General features: G+C 48.7%; 2 protein-coding genes across 9 annotated transcripts in view; one reads left to right on the top strand and one right to left on the bottom strand.

Moving 5' to 3' along the window:
* Positions 1-1,756: 1,756 nt before the first annotated feature.
* Positions 1,757-17,375, bottom strand: CCDC177 (coiled-coil domain containing 177). Of its 4 annotated transcripts, none has more exons than XR_003570742.1 (3): positions 14,200-16,752; positions 5,756-5,848; positions 1,757-2,170 (listed from the first exon to the last, which is right to left on the bottom strand). XR_003570742.1 is itself a non-coding variant. In XM_027879698.1 (2 exons), the coding sequence occupies exon 2, from the start codon at positions 16,711-16,713 to the stop codon at positions 14,809-14,811; it is 1,905 nt and encodes a 634-aa protein (XP_027735499.1). In that variant the 5' UTR covers positions 16,714-16,721; positions 17,361-17,375; the 3' UTR covers positions 12,837-14,808. The 4 variants fall into 4 exon arrangements, 1 of the variants encoding a protein (XP_027735499.1); XR_003570743.1 differs by lacking the exon at positions 1,757-2,170 and adding an exon at positions 3,355-3,372; XR_003570744.1 differs by lacking the exon at positions 1,757-2,170 and adding an exon at positions 5,091-5,108.
* The window catches only part of SUSD6 (sushi domain containing 6), a 112,489-nt gene continuing 97,646 nt past the window's right edge, over positions 3,114-17,956 (top strand). The window contains exon 1 of one of the 5 annotated variants that reach the window (XM_027879709.1): positions 3,114-3,274. The gene's annotated coding sequence lies outside the window, so the exon portion shown is untranslated. Of the gene's footprint in view, positions 3,275-16,589; positions 16,609-16,638; positions 16,746-16,986; positions 17,006-17,118; positions 17,136-17,956 lie in introns of those variants that run through there. The other 4 variants (XM_027879710.1, XM_027879706.1, XM_027879711.1 and 1 more) reach the window with 4 other exon arrangements.

Raw genomic sequence — 17,956 nt, 5'->3', positions numbered from 1 at the left:
TTGCCAGACTTACAGAGAAAGCCATGTGTGGGCAAACAGCCCTGGTAAGGACAACAGCCTGTTAATCCTGCATTAGGGACACTTCTGTGCCTTCACCTTGCAGCAGCCAGGTCACCTGTGGCCTCAGCTTTTCCAGGTCTTTCAGCAACCTGCTCAAGACAGACAGCTGAGCATTTTTCCAGCTGCCCTGCATGAGGGTCACTGGTGGTGGCAGCTCCCTGCCATCATGGCCAGGCACACAGCTCCAATGTGCAGAGCAATTCTGGAGAAAGGGACAAGCAGCTTGTCCCAGAACAGGGGCTGGGGCATGAGGCTTGGGGCTGACACGGGTTTTGAAGCCAGCACACAGGGAGCCTGATGTGCCCTTTTCCTTGCTACTGCCTTTCTCTGGATAGACAGTCTCAGAACACAAGAGCTATAAAACTAGTGCATTTTCTAGCTCTAGTACCACATAAATAAGTCAGGTCAGACAGCTGGTGTGCCAGAAATTTCCTCAACATTTTCCTCTCTGCATGATTTAACAAACTGCAACTAAGTATCCTAAGAGCCCTGGAAAAGCATTCCCCTTACGTGCATCAGGGATGTTTTAAGTATCTCTGAATGTCACCGAAAAGAAAACAAGACACGGTTTCCTTGGAGGCGGTGGTGTGTGTGCCTAAGACAGTGGGCTCATGGGGAAGGTGGAGGGACAGAACTGTTGAGTTCTTATAGCTGCAGTGCAGCAAAGAAGATGTGGTATTATAAAGAAAGATTTCCTGTTTCAAGGCACTGAATTAATTTGAATTGTTTTGCAGAATAATTGGCTTGCACTTAGTACTGCTGTAATCGGATAGCCAGAGAATCAGAAGCTGTGGCTGCTTCTGCAGTAGGAGACATGAATTATGGAAGAAGGTGGCTGTGTTGTATAAGGTCAGGAGACAGTAGGACAGACAGGGCTATATTCTGCTTTTTCTTTGCCTGTCTATCTAATGTTTGCTGTGGTAAGGTGTGAGTTCCTGAAGTAACATGAAATGAATCCTGCCTCTTTCTAAGGAGAAATAGGTTGCTATTTGCCATCCCCACAGCCCTGATATCCCATCCTGCTACATTATGGATTCTAATTATAGTAGTAAAGTCATTACTTCAGTTCATTTTCTGGAGACTGCATGTGGAGAAATGTGAATTTTACAGAAGTTGGATGTGGATACTTATCTTTGGATGGACAGCTGTGCCAACCACAAATCAGATTTTACTTTATGGAATCTGCTTTCTCCTTAATCTTCAGAGATTTATTCAAAAGACCTAATCTCTTCTCCTGCCTGCCACAGGCATTTTACCTGCTTACCATTGGGTGAATTTTAGTGTCATTCTTAATTTATGGCAAAAAAGGCTTGGGAAAAGATCTGTAGCATGTCATCTCTGGCACTTACTAGGGATTTCCCCACCTGTGTTAAATGCTGCCTGGACCTACACACATCCCAGCACAGACCCTCCAGGAGGTATTCAGGAGCAGCAGCTGGCTGGGGAGCACGTGGGCTGGCAAGCCTCTATGGTTTGGCTGTGCACGGATAGCTGGAAGGCAGAGGAGTTCCCAAGGGAAACCTGGCAAACACAGCTGGCAGCACCAGAGCAAGGGGAAGGAGAGGAATCAGGGTGCTTGGTGGGAGAGAGCCTGTCTCACACAGCAAGAAGAATCTTGAGGCCACACCATTTTTCATGGAGCTAGCACTATTAATAGGGAAAAGAAGGAAAGCAGTGGCTGACCCAGGTTCTTACACTCTCTGCTGGAGGGACTATATTTAATTATATACATTTTCCAAGAGCTGTTTTTATCTAAACATATGTGGACCATTTTTTGGGGGAAGATGAATTGTTATCCATTCTAGTTGCTGTAGCCTTTGGAGGCTGAGGGACAGTGTATCCTCTGTAAGAGATGATTCTGTTCTTGGTGGCCATGCTGTCATCTAGAGCATAGTGGAAATGTAGAGAACTCACAAATAAAGTCTACTTGTAGGGAGGAGGTAAAGCTCAGTGAAATGGGAAGATTAGTAACTAGAGCTCTCTGGGAAGAGAAGGGAGCTCATGCCATCCCCCAGCTGACCTGGTGAACTTGTGTAGCCATTTGCCTTCTTGAGGAGCAGCCTATAGCTTGGCCAGAACAAGTTTTGGGGTGCAATGCACAGCCACATCCCTATGGAGAGAAACACATACAGGACAGGTAGAGCAGTGCTTGATTTATATGTGGTTAAAAGGAGTCCTTTCCTATATGTGCTCTAGAGCAGAGATATGGTTTTTGTGAAGGGGTTATCCAGCTTTCTGCTATGGACAAAGTGACATTGAGACTTGGGTTGTGGTGGCTGCAGATCCTGGAGCTGCAGGGACAGTGGTCACGGGAGAGACACTGGGGAGAGGGCCCCTGGCAGACTGTAAGGCAAACAGTTCTCAATGTATGCTCCCCCGTCTTTGTTCTTGAGAGTCACTTAACGGAGGGAGGGATTTTTTTTTTCCTAATTAAGAATATAGAAAGATACGTAATGTCAGATTTCCCCAAAGGCAACAGAAATGCAGGTGGGAAAGGGAGGGGAGTTGAAGAGCAGCAGTCAAGTGGAAAATCTAAAGCTTTATTAGTGCTCTGTTTTCCACTTGGAGTACTGTGGGGTTTTGTCTCCTTCACCTAAGATAAGAGCTGGGGAAAAAGGACCTTTATATGTAGCTAGCTCATCCAGGCCCCTTGCAGGGCAGGCAGGTTCCTTACTCCACCTGCCAGTCCTGCCAGTGTCTCTGCTGTGCCTTCGCTGTTAGGTTGGAGGTGGGTGTATGGAAAGGGCACTGATGTCTGTGCCCTGTCCCACGAGAATGACCAGCACACACATAACCTCAGTGAGTCCTTCTCTGGGTGACACACGCTCTTCAGATGCAATGCACTCAGCTCAAAAAGCTTCAACTACAGTCTGTCTATCTAGCTTGTTTTCCTACAAAAAAGAGGTGTTGGCAGTTGTTCACTCTCTCCCATCTCCCCACAGTTGTGACCTCTGTCCACCAAGCTTAACAGAGATAGAGATCTCAAAGATGATCAGACCCTTCCTGTTTCCATCTGAAAGTAATAAAAACATTTTATTTTTTATTTATAGCTGAAGAACAGTGGAATTTGCTAAGCAGGCTCAGAGTTAATATTTTGCTTTGAGCTGGGAGCTATTCTCTCACATCCCACACCAATGCTACCAGGAGCATCGCATTCTGGAAAGATGGAGGAGAGCAGCGCCTCTGGCTACAGTGTAACCCTTGTTGTCCCCAGGTAAGGAACAGAGACTTGGCAAGGTGTGAATGTTTCACAGACAAACGATAACAGCTATGGCCTTTAGGGAGCAGCTGGACAGCAGAAGGTGAGATTCGCTGAGGGAGGTGAGAAAATGTCATTTGATTGCTTAGCTGCTTTTGAAAGGTACAACAGGAAAGATTTAGCATGCGTGTAATTTCAACCAGAGTCTCAGGGACCTGGCCTCTTGATTAAAGCGGAGAGATGAGGATTCCTCCTCTGTAGTTACTGCTATATATGTGACTGCGAAGGAGTCACCTGGAGAGCTGTAAGCTATTTGTATGGCCCAGCTTTGGGTAGAGAGCCTCACCTTCGCAGCCTTTTCCTGTAACCTCAGCTTATGCCTTCTCCTTCTATGAAAAGGGACTGATCTCCAGCTGCCACCAGGCAAGAGATCGTGGCTCATTCTTCCTGGCTGTGTGCAGAGGGTCTTGATGTGCTCGCAGCTGCAGGAGCTGATGCCCTGTGCTAGTCCCTCGTAAGAACCTGCTTTCATAGCTCTCTGTGTCAGGAGTTTTCCCCACTCTTTTATGGTGGTAGCAGATCTGGACTCTTTATATTTAAATCTCAAATAAAGAGTTTTTCCCCCACTGGCTTGAGTTGCCCTCTGGCAGCTGTGCACTGAGCTGTGGGACTGGCGGTCCTTGCAGCTCTGCCCCAGCAGGCTGGCTTATGTGGGAACGGGACTTCCCCCCTTCCGCTGAAACTGAAGCATAGGATCTATGCCTTCTGAAACCATATTTCTGGATAAATATATTTCCCCCGAGGTCAATTCTCTTTTGGCCCTGGCTTAGTGCTCAGTTAGTTATTCCCAATCTCTTTAGTACACAGTGCCAAATACATCCAACCATCAAAACCTTTTGCTCTCAGAGGGACAGATTTGGCAAAGGGGGTGTTTATGGGAGGGGCATGTGTGTACACAAAACTGAATACTATTTTTCCTGCGTTTATCTTCCTCTGCCACCAAGAGGCATCTTGGAGTATGTGGGAAAAGTCATGCTACACTTTCATTGCATCTTAGCAGCATTACTCCCCCCGGAAACAGCAATAAAGCTGTGGCCTGTGGGCTTGCAATGACAGTTCAGCTCCTCATTTTGTTCCAAGCCTTGGCTGCATTATCTGTCGGGAAGATAATTCCTTGACCTTGTGGTCAGGGGATGAGTGCTTTGCTTAGTGATTAAGCCACTGCAGTAGATAGCATGCCGTGTTTAATCCCTTTGGTAGCTGGTCCCGGGGGAGGGGGGCAGGAGGGGCTGCAAAAATACAGCGGCTTGTGATAGGTCTGGAGAGCTCAGAAACGGTGACAATGCTACAGAAACTGTGGCTGTATGTGCCCATCCTCCTAAGTTCATTTGGTGGCAGACTGGAAAACATCCAGTATATCTAGGGCACTATTTTATCAAGTGATAGAGCCATATGGTGCAAAAACCCCACAGTTGTCTGAGGGCTTAGGCATGTCAGAAATCAGGGAGTCCCTTTGCGTATTGATCCTGTCTGCTAGCTGGCGTATATAAAAAGAAGGTTGATAATTATTTTTCCTCCGCTTTGTCAGTGGGGGAAGGGACTCTGAATAAGCAACTAATCCTGCTCTGAACTCGGGAAGAATGAGATACAATCTTTCCTCTGCTGCTTCAAAGTTGTGGCTGGGATATGGCTGTGAAGCATGCAGCTGGCATGCTGGAAAGCCCTGAAAACCTGCCTTAATGTCCAAGCAAGTGCAGCAAACGCATCAGAGCACGGATGCATGACCAGATTTCAGGTTGTACAAGTTGATGGTTGAAGCCCGGTCTCCCAGGGATGTTTAGGGTCCTGTCTGCAGGTGAAATCAGAGTGAAGAGCTTTGACTGACAAGGTCTGACCTAAGAGGTTTCATTCTCCCAGACAGAATTCTTTCCCCCTCTTTTTGCTGAAATTCTGTCTCTTGCTCCTGCCAGAGGAGAAGATGAGGACATGAGCCCACAACCAGCTTGCCAGCCGAGGAAACACTATCTTTCTTGAGAGAGGGCCCTTGTGTTTTTTTTGAGCAATCCTTTCTTCCCAGGCTGTCACTGAATGGTTAAGGATTATGATTTCCCTTTAATCTGGCTTTTCCCTTTCAGAAGGTCTCTACCCTCTTTGGAAATAGCCCCAGCCTCAGTTTTCCTCTGGCTGTGGTGTCATCTCTGTTGGATGCAGGAATGTGCTAATTGTCACCATGTGCTTGCCTTTGGGCAATTGACCTTAACAGGCTCAAACCCAATCCCGTGGTCTGGTGACTGAATCGAAATGGTTGCTTACAAATAAAGCCCTGTATTGTCTTTGTGCAACACCACCAGCCATCAATCCAGTTCCCTAAAGAGAACTGGACTATGTTTCTTTGCTGTAGTGCCATCATAGTTGGAGATGTCTTGAACAGCTTTTCTACAGTTCTGCATTCCAGCCAACCCCAACCCTTGTTGGAAAACACTCTTCCTTTCTTACCTGAGGTCTTCGATACTTCCCACCATTCTTCGTTCTCTGAGAGTATCCAAAATGTGTTAAGCTGTTTGGCCATGTACATCTGTTACACGAAACCTGTAAACCAGGTCTCTTATGATTTTAAGGTTATTTAAAGGTCTCATTTTGTAATTTCTTTCTTCCCATTCACATTCAGCAATTATTTCCTTTTCTCTGGGGATTAATTCTTCCCCTTTGCATTTGTGTCTCCAACTTCCCAACAGAAAATACTTATGCTTAAATTATACTCTATACATCTGATACATGGATTCCCTGGCCAGCCTTGCCTGATTGCAGGATGCCTCCCTGTACCTGAGGACATTGCGGTGTGTTGTCATGGAGAGGACTCAGACAGTATTACTAGGTCAGCAGGTACTGTACAGCATTAGAGTTTATACAGCAGTGGCATCAGGACAGACAGGAATGGCCCCTGTGAATTCCAGGAGACTCTGCAGAAATTCCCCTGGTAGCTTACAGTAAATTTCTGTGCATTTGGGGACTTGCAGGCTGTGACTGAATCACGTGGCATCCGCATTATAGTACAGTGTGTTTGCAGGGAGGGATCTGCAGGTTCCCTGAGACTGCAGGAGCTGCAAGAAATCTCTAGAGTAGCATAGTGTAGTCTTATCAGAGACACTCAGAGAGTACAGTAGCTCTAGGTGTGAACATCATTGCCTTCAGGAATCTCTACTTCTACGATTTTTTGATGGAACCATAAATAAAAGGTACTGAAGTATCTGATTCTGCAAAGAGATACATGCAGGTTCTTTGAAATACTGTAGGAATCAGAAAAGACTTCTGTTACAAGACAGAGTGCCTTCTGCCTGGAAGATATTAGGACTCACAGCACCCAAGAGATGTAAGCTGGAGTGACAGCTACCGTGCAAAGTGATATGTAGTGTACCTACAGCTAACCTAAGATGTCAGGTGCTCTACTGTTGCATAAAGCCCTGAAGCTCTCAGCTTGCCTACCTGCCTAGCATTTTCTGAAAGCAGGCAGGTCACCTCTGGTTTATTGAAACAATCCTCCCTTGCTTTACTTCCTGCTGAGCAGCAGCAAGTGAAACTAATAGCAGAAAAAGCAATGTCATGACTCAGATGTTGCATTGTATCTAAAATTCCTGTCATGACAGGTCATGCAGGCCTATATAAGCTAACTATGAGTTTACTGGTAGAATTCAGGTCATAAGGAGAAACTGGTGATAGGACAGATGTATCTTAGGATGCTAGCCTGTCCCCAAAGCATCTGTGCATGATATGATGATGACTGCAGAAAGGAAAGCTTCCCTCTCATGTAAGAAGGGACACCTGCTTCCCACGCCAAGCGCTGGTCTAAGTGTGGAAGGCAACACTTAAGCATTTCTGGGGCTGCTAATGCTCGACCTGTTCATGGTACACTGTCTGAGAAAGCACTGCAGGGGAAGCAAATTAGCAGTGGTATTTGATAATCAAAAATAAAACAGCAGCATCCCTTTGCTATGCTGCAACACCCAAGTCCTTCTCTAGACATTCAATCTACACCACTCAAAGCCCAGATTCAGACAGTTCCTGTAGTTGCTCATGCACAGACATGCTCCAGTTTGAGGAAGAGCAAGGCAAATTAGTTTGGTTGAAGCCTCTGTAGATAAGTGGAGACTTGGCTGTACCCTGTGGTCAGCTCCCCAGGTACCTTGCTGCAGGCAATGGGAGCAGGAGCCTCAGGATTAAACTGGCTAGGAAACAAGGACAGCTTGAATCAGGTGGGAGCTGAAAGTGGTGCAGAGGCTCCGAAACAGTGTCTGGCTGAGGGTTGCTAAAATTTGATGAGAGCAAAGTATCACTCTACCATCAGGGTTCATCTCAGATATGGAATGAGTCCAGCCAGGATGGCTGTGCTGTCCCTCTACAGTGAAAGTAGTTTCTTTCTGTTCATGGATCTTACCTATTCCTTGAAATCCGAGGAAATAACTGTTACTGGGAGGTAAACATAAAGCCTGTCTTGTCAGCACGTACAGGAGACAAGTGCACAGGTAGAAAAGCTTGTGAACATAGCGCTCCCCCTCCTAGGGTCTAAGAAATTGCATGCAACCTGGCACTTAACAAAACTCTCACCTGCTGGCACAATGCTCACAGGTTTTATTCAGGAGGAAAAGGAAAATGCCTTTCTCCTTTACCTACACATTTGTGTTTTGAGTTCCCTTTCTCATTTATTTTCCCATCTCTTATAAATCATTAAATAATTGTCAAAAATAGCGCAGACTATTTTGGAAGTGATTAAAAAAGAAAAGAAATTATTCCATCACCCTCTTCCAACCCAAACATTCCCAGTAGAACCCAACAGATACAGAGCCAAATCTCTTACTCCCCACTGTTTAGCTTGCTGTCTGACAAGATACTTCTGTGCCAGCTGTTCTTCCCCTCAGCTGCACTGAGCTGCTAAAGCAGACATTGCTTTGTAAACACCCAGGAACACAGCGACCAGCACCAGGGTATTGACAAATTTGTCACCCAGTCTAAAAATACCAACTGCTATGTGACCTCCCATCCCATTGCCTGGGTATTGTTCAGGCACGGGGAAATTTCCTCCAAGCTCTTGGAAGCATAAGCTATCCCAAGCCGCTGTGATTTGCATAAATAATAAAAGGTTGTATTTATTCCTGGAACAACTCTGCTGGCCCAAGAGAGGTAACTAATGGGATGAACTGGGCCCTGTAAGTTTAATGTGCTGAAAGAAAGTGTTACTGTATGTTGTCAGAGATAAAAGTGATTCTAGCTAGCCAGGATGGTATAAAGATACTCAGTCCATGAGTACTCTTTCATTTAACATTTCCATCTGTAGTTCCTGCCCATTTCAGCTGACATATCTTCTCACTGTGTCTCTAATACAGGCTCCCAGTGCAGCCCTATCTCACCTTCAGGCCCCAATTAAGAACTGTTTCAAGTTTTGGGGGCAATGCCCAGGAGTGGCAGCTGATGGCTCAAAACCTTCATCCTCCATGAAGCACCAGCTGCAAAAAAGGAGGCAGAGGAGCTGCCACGGCAGGGACACAGGGATATCCATTGCAACCAGGACAGGTTAATTAGAGGGCTGCATGGGGATTAGGGAGGACTTGAATGAGAGCTCCAGCTAGATCAGGGAGGCCAGCATGGCCCAAGGCAAATCACATCAGTTCTTTCTGCTTCAGTTTGCTTGTACTTAGGCTGGGGGCGATAACTAGTTTACCTCACAGCCAGGTCCTGAGATTGCATGCGGGGAGCTGGGTAAATCACATAAGAATAAAATAGCACTGGCAGTTTTGTTTTGTACTACAGGATAATTCTTACTGCCAGAGTGGTTCTGTAATGCAGAGGATTTCTTGCTGAATGGCAGGGACTTAGGAGATGAGTGCAAAGTTGCCAGAGAATGCTTTGGATCTTTTCAGACTAGAATCTTATGATAACAGCTCATGAGCCTCCAGCAAGAAGCCATGCTCAAAGAATGATCTAAGGACAGAGAAGTCAGACCTAGAACTTAATTTTTTTCAAGCTGTAGCTTTAAGAGGCATGTGGGATGTGGGGCCTATTCCATTACGAAGGCTCTGAAGACTGGCATCCCCAGAGTGCTGGTTGCTCTCCATAAATAGCGAATGTGTTTTCAGGTGTCTTGTGTGGAACAGTTTTGCTTTTTTTTTTTTCTTCCCAGTGTTTTCTCTTCAAAACATCACCTAGTAATACCTCACCAAAAGGAAGGGCAGAGCTGCCGCCTGCCTAGAAGCAGAAGCATTATGATTTTCTTACGATGTCTCAGTACTGGCTCTTTACAGGGGTGCCACTTGCTTGCCAAAGACTTGTGGGGCTGCACTCCCAAAGTAGTTGTATTAGGGCTCCATTGTTTCACACTAGAATATGCCTGTACTGCACTGCAAAGTAAATGTCACAGGGCTGATTTCCAGAGGGACTGGGCTAAACCAGTATCTTCCTCTTTGCCCATGACAGCCTTCATTTACAACTATGAAAGCTAAGTTCAGTCCTAACAAACTAAACTCCCTAGGACCTTGACACAGCGAAGCATTGGAGTTTACATTTGCATGCTTTGTCTTTACCAGCAGAGGAAGAATACCCACAGCTGAAAGCAAATCTTTAATGTAACAACTGAAGCGATGAGCTGTCCTCAGGTAGGATATGATCAGCCTGGCTTTCTCTGAGGTCACTAAGAGAGCAAAGGGTGTCACTTTCCCAATCAGAGCCAGCAGAGGTGGCTCTGGGACTGTTCTTAACTGAACTTTTAGAAAACTAGTGGTTGATGGAATTCGTATTGCAAATTCTGTGTCTCCCATGTCTCCCTGTCCAGGTTTGGCTTAATAAAGACATGCACACCAAACTAAGTCCCCTTCCAAACCTGTGTGCACTGCATATTCAGCATTTGTTTAGTGAACAGAAATCCCCAGGCATCAAGTGAAATTTTAGCACAGAATGAGCCTGGAGCTCTGTAAGCATCATAGGAGAAACATAGTAGGTAACCAAGGCGAGAAATCTAATCCTCACACCCCCCTTATGTATGTGATGAAAGAACTTATTATAAACTGGCTTAAAAATTACCTTGTAAAATATTAACTAGTGGTGGTGCAGCTGCTCCTTCTAATAGCTTTTGAACGTATCTGCAAAATTCAACCTTGACAGAGAGATCATGTTTTAGTGATAAATTTTGTGTGAAGAGGAAGCATGCAGATGAGACTGTTGGCACTCTCTATGCCACTGAAAGGCTCCAGTTTTAGCCCGGATGCAGTTAAAAAGTAGACAACCCACAAAAACAGGATAGTTTGTGAACATGCAAAATGCGCTCCATAGTGTTCCAAAACTCATCTAGAGCTCAGGTAAAAGAGCTCTTTAGCCAATGCTTCTCCCTCATCTGTGAGTTCTCTGATGTGTAATACAAGACGAATTCATCCTGCAGCCACGGTTTCACTAAAGTGAGACTCACGGGGCAGCCGCCCAAGGAAACCAGACTGCGCTGTTCTGAGGCCTCTGAAATTATGTGCCTATTCTGCTGTAGTCATCAGCGTGACAGACTCTTCTTTTCTGATACTGTGCGCTTGATCATGTTCTCTCACTACAAAACATCAGTATAAAATGATAGGAGTTTTGCCTGCCAAAGAATCCAAGGACTTGGTCCTGTTATTCTTTTTAGAATATTTAAATGATACTGGAGTCTTTCTTTTCCCCTGTGCTTTAAGATCTCAGCTTCAGAAACCCTGTAAACGCTCTGAGTGGTTTCTAGCAGGTCAGCTTCAAGCACTAGTCCTAGTCAATGAGCAGCAGTAAGCAGTGCAGTGGTTTTCAAGTTGTGTTAGAGCTGCATTCACGTGTCAGTGTTTGGCACTAGAACTGAATGTTTAGTGGCACTAGCTTCAGATTTGGGGTTGTCCCATTAAATCTATGGGATCCAATGTGAAACTACATCTAGACTCCCAACTGTTTAGGAATTGAAAACTAGGAATTTGCTGCTAGCTGGATCTAAGATATGTTACCAGTCACAGAAGTTTCCTGGTAACTGTCCTTTTGTTGTTGCTTTTTAAGCGCAGGTATTTCAAGGCTTAGTGGTCATTATGTGGCATGCAGGCAAATGGCCTAGAAGCAAAGTCTTTATTATAACCTTATGATTATAATACTGCAGTAGCCTAAAATGTGTTTTCTAATCCCAGGACAGGACCCAAATAAGTTAGCTTTCTGCAGGACCTTAACAAATGGCATCAGCTGCTTCTCTGCTCTAAATAAGCCACAATCTACTTCTGAGCTGTTAGATAACATGTTGCTTGCTTTTAGTTCTCCTTAGCCTGCAGCTCAATAGCAAAAATACCAAACAATCCTCATCTAAAAGGGTCATACTTTTTACATGTGTCCCAGGATTTAATTTCTGTCCCTACAGAAATCAAGCAGTAAAACTCCTTCTTAAATAAATGGAAGCATAAGCAGACCCAAGAAATAACCTCTCATGCCTCTACCCAACTTGCTGACTTATATTTTCCATGCTGCAATTTTAAACTCATGAACTCCAGTGAATTTCACAGACTTTGAACTGAAACCAATAGAGAAATAAAAAATATCCATACACAGATTATTGTCTTTTGAAAAAAAAATATTTTTCTTAGACTGCACATTCAAAACTCGAACTGTACACTGCACAGTATAGGAACAGTAGTTTGCCAGTCCAATTACCATCATGTAGGTTTGTTTTGATTAGTTTGGCTGCAGCCCCAAGGTGTCAAACTCAGTCAGCAGCAGGAGATTGACCCTAGGTGTAATTACAGTCAGTGGCCAAGACATGTCTCCTAGGATATAGAAGGTTCTCAGTCTGCACTGGAAATGCCCTGTCAGAGGGAGGTTTGGACAAAGTCTTCAGGTAGATTGGAGTAGACCTTTAGGGGGAAAATGCTATTCCAATTAGAGGCTGTCTGCTCATTTGTCCACCACATTTTGCCTTCTCTCCACTGTTTCCTAGCTTTCCCTATTTTCCTTCTAAATGGACCAAGCAGTGAATTTCAACCACAGTGCAACGACACAGGAAAGCAATAGTTCTCACATCTGTATTGGCAGGCTCTTTCTGAATCCCCAAAGGCTTCTAATCAGATGAAACAGGGGCTGTGCTGAAGTCATTGCAGGTTTTATCCCAACTCTAGTGCTGCCAGGGAGCAAGGGAAATGTGCTGGCTAGATTTGGGCCACTGGTCATCTCTTTTCTAGGTCTTTGCAGCTACAAGGGCACACGTAGATCACTGCAATATGAACAACATGTGGAGAAGACTGTTTTTTTTCAAGGACCTTGTCCAGTGTTACAACAGGATTTGTTTCACTGTTCAAACTGCTGCTTTGAGGATGAGGGGACAGAATCCTTGCTGGGAACAGTAATGCAGCTGTCCTTTCCAAAGCTACGAGATTTTGGTGTTAATTAGTGCTTTTCACCAAGGGAAGTTTTACTTTAGTAACCATTCAAATAAATAAATAAATAAATAGCTAAATAAATAAATAAATAAATCTTTGTGCTTTGTTAGCATCAGTTGTCCAAAGTCTTTGAAGTGCTTTTCCAAGCCAAGTGTTACTATTTCCTGCAAATCCCAGTCCCTGAGGACTTGCCTGGTGTTACACAATGAGCCAATGGCTGACAAAGCAAACATCACTCAGGTGCCCTAATTCCTACTTTCATGCTGCCTGCCCTTAACACCTCCAATTAACACCATGATTCAAAGAAGAGCAAGCTTGATTAAAATAAAGAAAAATAAATCCCTACTTGCTCCTCTTTCAACACTGTTCGTATAATGTCTCCAGCCTTGCAGGGCACCAGGGTGTGCTTGGTCTATTGTTGTTGTTGCTGTTCATTTAACACCTTCCTTAAAGTCTTCTAAGAGGGTTTTAACCTGCTGTCACCTGGGCAATTCTGGTAAGCAATCTAAGCATGCAGGACTGCATGTCTGTTCCACATGTCAACCTTCTCCTGGTTTTCTCCTCCACTGTATGGTATGTAAGAGACATCCACAAGGAAACGAGATCCTGTCTTTTCTTGCTGCTTCTCTTCCAGGTCTGGCTTCCATCACCAGAGCAACCCAGCACGGCGTCACGGATGGTGGAACAGAGAGCTGATGCTGCCAGGAGCCAGAAAAAAAACAGCAGAAAGTGCCTGCTTTGAATTTGTGCTTGGAACTCCAACCCAACAGAGAGTAAATGTGGAAATCCGCAGCTTGAAACACTGTCTTACTTGAACACTCTTATAGGTAGGCTTTTCACATTTCCAGTGCATTTAATGGCAGAAGGACTCAGTTCCTCAAAACAGTATTAAGTTAATAGTCATAAAAAAGACATGGTCCTCATCTAAAAGAATCTGTAATGTACCTCATTTTCTGCATCTACTCTTTCTTGTGCCCTATATGAGAAGACAACTGTTAGCACCAGTGGACAGAGAAATGCTCCTCTGTTCAGTAGACAATGATAAGAGCTGGGTGAAAGTCTCACTGTATGCAACTCATAGAACAAATACATTGGAATAGGACTCTGGAGGACATCTGGTCCAACCCTGTGCTCAAGGCAGGCACAGTTGGTTAAGGAGCTGAGAGTCCCCTTGAATTTTAAGAATTCCCGAGGGTGATTTTTCTATGCAATCTGCTTGCAGAGTTCCATTTACAATTGATCCTCATATTTCCCCAAAGTACAGATTCCACGGGTTCACTAATTTTTACACCACAATGAAAAACTGTGCTGTGTGGGTGCCCATCAGTTTGTGACTTGCCCACAGATTTCCCTCCTTCTCTCCCTCTTCCAAAAGAAAAGAAGAAATTCTACAGATGTTTGCAAGAGAAACTTGAAAAGGAAGAGGAGAGCTGGGGATAGTTGGGAGGGGCAACAGTTACAAACAGCAAAAACAAAACTGTGTTTGTGAGCACTAACAGCCTCTGCCCAGCTCTGATCATAATGTCTACTTACGTGGCCTTGATCTGTGCTTTCGCCAACTTGGTACCAGCAGTGGACAAGGGGCACACAGGGCATATGGAATTCTGTACTCCAGCCTTCCTCATCTTCAGCATGGGAGTGCAGCAGCTTGGAAAATGCAGTCCCATAACTTAAACCAAACTGTCTGTCACTCAAGGCAGAATCAGCTCAGATGGTTTTGGTTCTTACTCAGTAGGCTCTAATAGTTAGTTGCCTCTGTTGTCTGCATTGCAAACTGAAGAGACCGGCTGTAGTCATCTCCACAGTAAACAACCCATCACTACTCACAGGCTTCAAGCAGACTTCTTCTGTAGCCCTCTCTGAAAAAATGTGTGTGCTCATGGGGTGGAGGGCATAAAAACTTGCTTCCCCTCCGGAAAGATGACTGAGGTCAGTCCTTAAAACACACCCAGAACAAAAAATGTATTTAAAACAGTATGTGAAATAGCTGCCACATTTTTGTGCGGTACCCTGCTCCCCCAGAATAAGAAATTAGGGTGGATGTTGGTTGTTGTTGTTTTTCAAATGTTCATGTGGAGGAGCTTTCTGTGCATTATGATAGACAACCGGTGGTGCATCCCCACTCGTTCATGACAAGATCTTTCATTTCTTGTTAAGGTGAGCATGCAGTTCTGCTTCAAAGGCCATCTTGTCAAAGGTGCGCATGTTTGTTTCCTCCCGTACTTTTTCCCGGACATGGAAGGACGCCCTAGCGACGGACCTGGCATTTTCTAAGACAGTCTTCTTCTCCTTGAAGATCTGCTCGCTTCTCTCCAGCTTCTTCTCTATAGAGAGGAGAATTTCCCTGCGCCGTAAGTCTTCATACTGTTCCACCTTTTGCTTATTCATCTTCTGCACTTTTTCCTTCTCCAGACGACTCAAGACCACCTTGCGGGCTTTCTCTTGAACGGCCTCTTCGGCCACCTGGGCAGCATGCTGGAGCTTCCTCTCTGTTTCTCTAGCCAGTGCCTCCAAGTGCTCCTTCTGCTCTCTTTCCTTCTTCTCTGCTGCCAGTTTAGCTCTCTGGATCTGCATGTCCTCACGCCTGGCCTTCTCCCTCAGCTCCTGGTTTCTCTTCTCCACTAGCTGCTCATAGTTCTCCTGAGCCTTTGTCAAACTCATCTTCAGGGAGGCCTTCAGCATTTCCTTCTCTTCTGCCTCTTGCTTGGCCAATTCCTTGAGCAAGGCCTCGTGCTTCAGCTTCTCTGCTTGGTTAAACAGTCTCTTCTCCTTCTGCAGCTGCACCTCCTTCTTCAGCCTCTTCTGTGCAGCCATGGACAGCTTCTCTTGCAGGAGCTGCTCCTCTCGCTCCTGGTGCTCCTTCTTGACCTCCTCCTTTGCCTTCAGGTTGAGCTCTTGATGGAGCTTCTTCTGCTTGTCCTCCTGGATGGCCCTCTCCAGCCTCTCCCTCCGCAGCCGCTCCTGCTTCTCCGCTTGCTCCCGCCACCTCTCCTCACACATGAGGCGCTGCCTCTGCTTCATCAGGGCAGCTTCCTCCTGCTCCTGGTTCAGCCTCCCACGACGCTTCTCCACCTGGCTTTCCCACATCCGCTGACCCTGCAGGAGGGCCCTCTGCTTCTCCTTCTCCTCCTGCTCCTTACGCTGCTCAGCCAGGCGCCGCTGACTGTCCCACTGAAGATGGGCCACCTGCCGCTGTTCCCGCAGGATGTTGGCCTCCTGGTGCTTGGCAATCATCAGTGCCGCAATCTTCTTGTCCCTCTCAGGCACCTCCGAGAGGCCCTTCTTCCTCTTCACCTCCCTGACGATCCTCTCGACCCTCTGGGCAGTCTGTGGTGAGTGGCTGAGGTCACCCAAGCTGAAGCTGCGCCCCAGAAAGGACCCGTTGGCAGCGGCTGCCCCCCGGCCCCGGCCACCCACCTTGCCCCCCCGTTCCCGCAAGCTCTCCCCGCTGTAGGAGGACGAGGCCCCCGACTCCGAGGAGGTCTTGCCCCAGCTGCCCTCACGACGCTTCTGCAGCGAGTCCAGGGAGTGGCTCTTGCCCTTGGCACCCCTCGACGCCCTGGCCTTCCCCCCGCCATGGGTCCGGGGCGCAACGGCAGCAGCGGCGGCGGCAGCAGCGCGGGAGGCGACGCGGGCGGCGGGCGAGGGCGGCAGGCTGCCGAGGGGCGCGAGGATCCGCCTCTTCTCCTCCCGGATAATCCTCTCCCGCTCCTCCCGGCACTGCTGCAGCTTGCGGCGGCGCTCCCGTTCGTAGGCCTCGTAGAGGCCGGCGGCCACCCGCATGGAGCGCCCGGGCGCCTCTCGCAGCAGGTCCCCCAGCGCCCGCGGCAGCAGCTCCACGGGTCGCACGGCGCAGCGGGCGCAGGCCTCCAGCGACCGCGGGCTGGTCAGCACGTACCGGCTGCCCTCCGCCGCCGCGCAGTCGAAGTTGTACAGATCCAGGTGCAGCAGCGGCGACTGCTCTCCAGGACGGGCCGGCTCTCCCCCCACCGCCCCCCCGGGCGCCGGGCAGGGCTGCGGGGGAGGCTCGGCCGGCGGCTCCACCATGGCTCGGCCTGCGGGGCAGAGAGCGGCGGCGGGTGAGCGGGCGGGAGGACCCCTTTGTGTCCCCGTGCAGGGGCGGGGGGCGGCGGGGTCTGTACCGCGAGTGGCTGGGCAGGGCTGTGTTTGTGCAGGGAGGGGGCAGGTTGCGGGAGGTGTTGGGCTCTGCGGGGCAGTGTCCGGTGGCGGGGAGTGTCCGGGGCGGGAGCTGTTGTTTGGGCGGGGTGGTGGGAGCGCCTGCTCGGGAACGGGGGCGTGAGGGGGGAGTCTTTAGGATGCGCGGGCTGTGCACAGCGGTGTGCGTGGGGGCGTTTGGGGTGACGGGGGTGTTTGGGGTGACGTGGGAGGCGTTCAGAGCCCCTGCGGCAGTTTTGGGCAGTGGGCGCCGGCTCGTTCGGCAACGAGCAGGGCTGCTGGGGGTGCACGGAGTGTGACTGGGCCGGGAGGGCAGTTTGGGCTGAGGGTAGGCTGAGGATGCTTGCGGTGCGCTGGGCTCGGCGAAGCGGCAGACGGGGGTGTCTGGGCGTGAATGAGGAAGGGGATGTTCGGGGCTATCAGGCAGGGCTGGCTGCGGGACCGGGACCTCCCCCCGGCCCGATGCCCGCGGCGCGAGACGGAGCCTCCCGCCCTCCCGGGCCCCCCGCGGCACTCACCGGGCGGGCGCGGCCGCAGCCCCGCGCTTTGTCTCGGTGCCGGCGGCCTCGGGGATCAGGCGGGCGGCGGCGGCGGCTCCTCCATGGCACCCCAGGCCCCGCGCGGCGCCCCCACCTGCGGGGCGGCGGCGGCAGCGGGCACGGCCGCCCGCAGGCTGCGGCGCCCCGCGCTGCCCGCTGCGGCCCCGCGCGGGGGGCGGGCGGAGGCGGGCGCGGGGGGAGCCCGCCCCGCAGCCCCGCGGCGGCGCCGGGCCGGGCCGGGGGCAGCGCTGCGGTGGGCGCGGCGTGGGGCTGGCTCGGGCGGCGGGCAAGCGCCCGGCCCGCCTCGCATGTGTCGTTCCCTGCAGGCGTCCCCCCTCCCCGTGTGCGCATCCCTGCATCCGTGCGTCCTGCTCTGCACCTGCCCCTGCGAGCGCGCATCTTTCCCTGCAGACTTTCCCCACAGAAGCGGGACTTTCACGGTCGTGCCCTACGTTTTGTACTGTGCCCGCACGCAAACAAGCCCGTCTGTATTTACCGTTGATATAGACAAGGATAAAAGTGGTGTAAGAAGGAGGAGGGGATGCTAACCCAGTTTTACAGATGGCAAACTGAGC

Source organism: Empidonax traillii, unplaced genomic scaffold, assembly GCF_003031625.1.
Source record: "Empidonax traillii isolate 1590-97213 ecotype Southwest subspecies unplaced genomic scaffold, ASM303162v1 scaffold56:size2478089, whole genome shotgun sequence".
NCBI classification, from domain to species: domain Eukaryota; kingdom Metazoa; phylum Chordata; class Aves; order Passeriformes; family Tyrannidae; genus Empidonax; species Empidonax traillii.
Note: the sequence above shows the minus strand (reverse complement) of the source record. Positions and strands in the feature narration are given on the sequence as shown.